Below are 2,181 nucleotides of genomic sequence, written 5' to 3'. Positions count from 1 at the left end.
TGTCTGGTCTGGAGCTTTCTATGTAGACCAGCATAGCTTTGAACTACCAGAGAGATCTCCCTGCCTCTTCTTCCAGAGCACTGGGATCAAAGGCATGCTCCACCATATCTGGCTAAAACCTTTTTGTATTTCAGCCCATTGACTAACTCATTTTGAACGCAGTATTCTGAGTGGTTACTGGTTGGTTGGCTGTGTGTGCACACCTGCATGCGAGAGTGCCTGTGGCGATCAAAGGATAGAGTTGGTTTTCTCTCCGCTCATGGCATCTGGCCGCCCTAAGAGCTGTTTTCCTAAGGACAAAATACTGTTCATTAAAAGGACCTATGAAATTTACATGCTGTAAAATAATTACTCTGGTCGACTGGTAGTGATGATCTAATGTGGGGGGTTGGTAATGGGGTGCCATTGACACGATTTAAAAAATAAAGACGTGTGTCTTCTGCCCTGTGTGTTTCAGAACTTACTCCAGCAAAAGGACAGTGAACATGGATTACCTGTCCCACATCAGAGATGCACTTGTGCGACCCTTGACCTCACAAGGGGTAGAAGGAGTTCAGCACGTTGTCACACTTATGGACACATATTATTTAATGAGAGAAGACTTCGAGAATATCATGGAAGTTAGCAGCTGGGGTGGCAAGCCCAGTCCCTTTTCCAAGCTGGATCCTAAGGTAAGATGTACCACCCACTGTCCATGGTTAAAGGACCTTGCTGTGTTAGCAGTGCTTGAGGGGATTATAGCTACTTTAGACAGTTGTTCCTCCCTGAACGCTTGCTGCCTTTCTGGCCTGTGCTTTGCAGAGACAGTGTTTTAGGACAGTGGTCAGAGGATTTGATGAATTACAGGATTCGATGCTACAGTTTGTGTTTTTATCTTGACCTCAAGGGGAATAATAAGAGAACAGGGGTAAGGTGCAAAAACAGTATGTTCTTGATGGGCGGGGGTGGGCGTGGGGCAGACTTGAGGTGGTGATGTAGAGTGTTTTACAGCCTGAGGATTTTTATCAAGTTTTCTCTAACTTTTCTCTTCCCTTCTCTTTCTTTTGTTTCTTCTTTTCCCTCCCCTTCTTCCCTTTCTTCCCTTCCCCAGACTGGTTTTCTTTTCACAGAACTAGAGATTGAACCTAGAACGTTCTGTGTACCATACCTGTACTCTTACTGCTGAGGTCTCTCCAGCTCCTTTTGAACTTTTTGAGACGTGGTCTCATTAAGTTGCCCAGACTGACCTTCACTGTTTTATATAGTCTAGGCAGCCTTTCCTTTGTCTCCTCAAGTTGCTGGGATCACAAGCATGTGCTACTGCCATGTGTGCCAGTTTCCATGGTTTGTAGTCAAGACCAACTTGAATCTTATAGTGAGCTCTTTTTGACTTATTTATCGATCACAGATTAACCACTGATTCTTTTTTTTGTTTTGTTTTGTTTTTTTGAGGCATGGTTTCTCTGTATAACCCTTGTCTAGGAACTTGCTCTGAAGACCAGGCTGACCTCAAACTCAGAGATCTTCCTGCCTCTGTCTCCAGAGTGCTGGAATTAAACATGTGTGCTACTATACCTGTCTTAACTACTTATTCTTATTTTTTTTTTTGAGCTGTGGGTTCAAAATTCTCTAATATAAAAAATGCTATGCGCTGGGGACATAGCCGAGTGTGTACAAGGCTTACCCTGATCTCTAGTAGCACACAGCTCTAGAGGAGAATGAATGCTCTTCAGGTTCTATTATGCATGTAACTATTTTGCAAATAGTTTAAAGGGATTTCCTGGCCTTCTCAAAGCTTCAGCTTAACTGATGTTAACGCATTGTCCAGCACTCAGGGTAACTGCTTTCCTCTGTTCTTTAGGTGAAAGCAGCCTTCACAAGAGCTTATAATAAGGAGGTCCATCTGACCCCGTACTCGCTTCAGGCAGTAAAGACATCGAGACTCAGCACAGGCCCGGCACTGGATTCTGAGTACCATGAAGAGTCACAGGAAGATGACAGTCAGTCTGATGAGAAGGAGCAGGATGCCATAGAGACTGATGCCATGATCAAGGTAGTGTGTTCAGCTATGGCAGGAGCACCTCAAAGATGACCTTTGCTCCTGTGTGATGGGAATAAGGCTGGTTCCGCATGGAGCAGGGTAAGCTGACCTTTGCTCCTGTGTGATGGGAATAATAAGGCCGGTTCCGCATGGAGCAGGGT

At 44.8% G+C, this 2,181-nt stretch overlaps 2 protein-coding genes across 4 annotated transcripts in view; one reads left to right on the top strand and one right to left on the bottom strand.

Annotated features, from left to right (window-relative positions):
- Wdr19 (WD repeat domain 19) overlaps positions 1-2,181 on the bottom strand; it is a 78,015-nt gene that overhangs the window by 9,142 nt on the left and 66,692 nt on the right. The window lies entirely within an intron of this gene.
- Positions 1-2,181, top strand: part of Rfc1 (replication factor C subunit 1) — a 79,356-nt gene that overhangs the window by 75,202 nt on the left and 1,973 nt on the right. For all 3 annotated transcript variants that reach the window (XM_013350781.2, XM_005359263.3, XM_005359262.2), the window contains exons 23-24: positions 458-671; positions 1,841-2,032. In XM_013350781.2, coding sequence (XP_013206235.1) covers positions 458-671; positions 1,841-2,032 — 406 coding nt within the window. The remainder of the gene's footprint in view (positions 1-457; positions 672-1,840; positions 2,033-2,181) is intronic.

The sequence above is a fragment of the Microtus ochrogaster genome, linkage group LG1 (genome assembly GCF_000317375.1).
Source record: "Microtus ochrogaster isolate Prairie Vole_2 linkage group LG1, MicOch1.0, whole genome shotgun sequence".
Lineage (NCBI taxonomy): Eukaryota > Metazoa > Chordata > Mammalia > Rodentia > Cricetidae > Microtus > Microtus ochrogaster.
The sequence above is the reverse complement of the archived record's forward strand: the minus strand, read 5'-3'. Positions and strand labels throughout refer to the sequence as shown.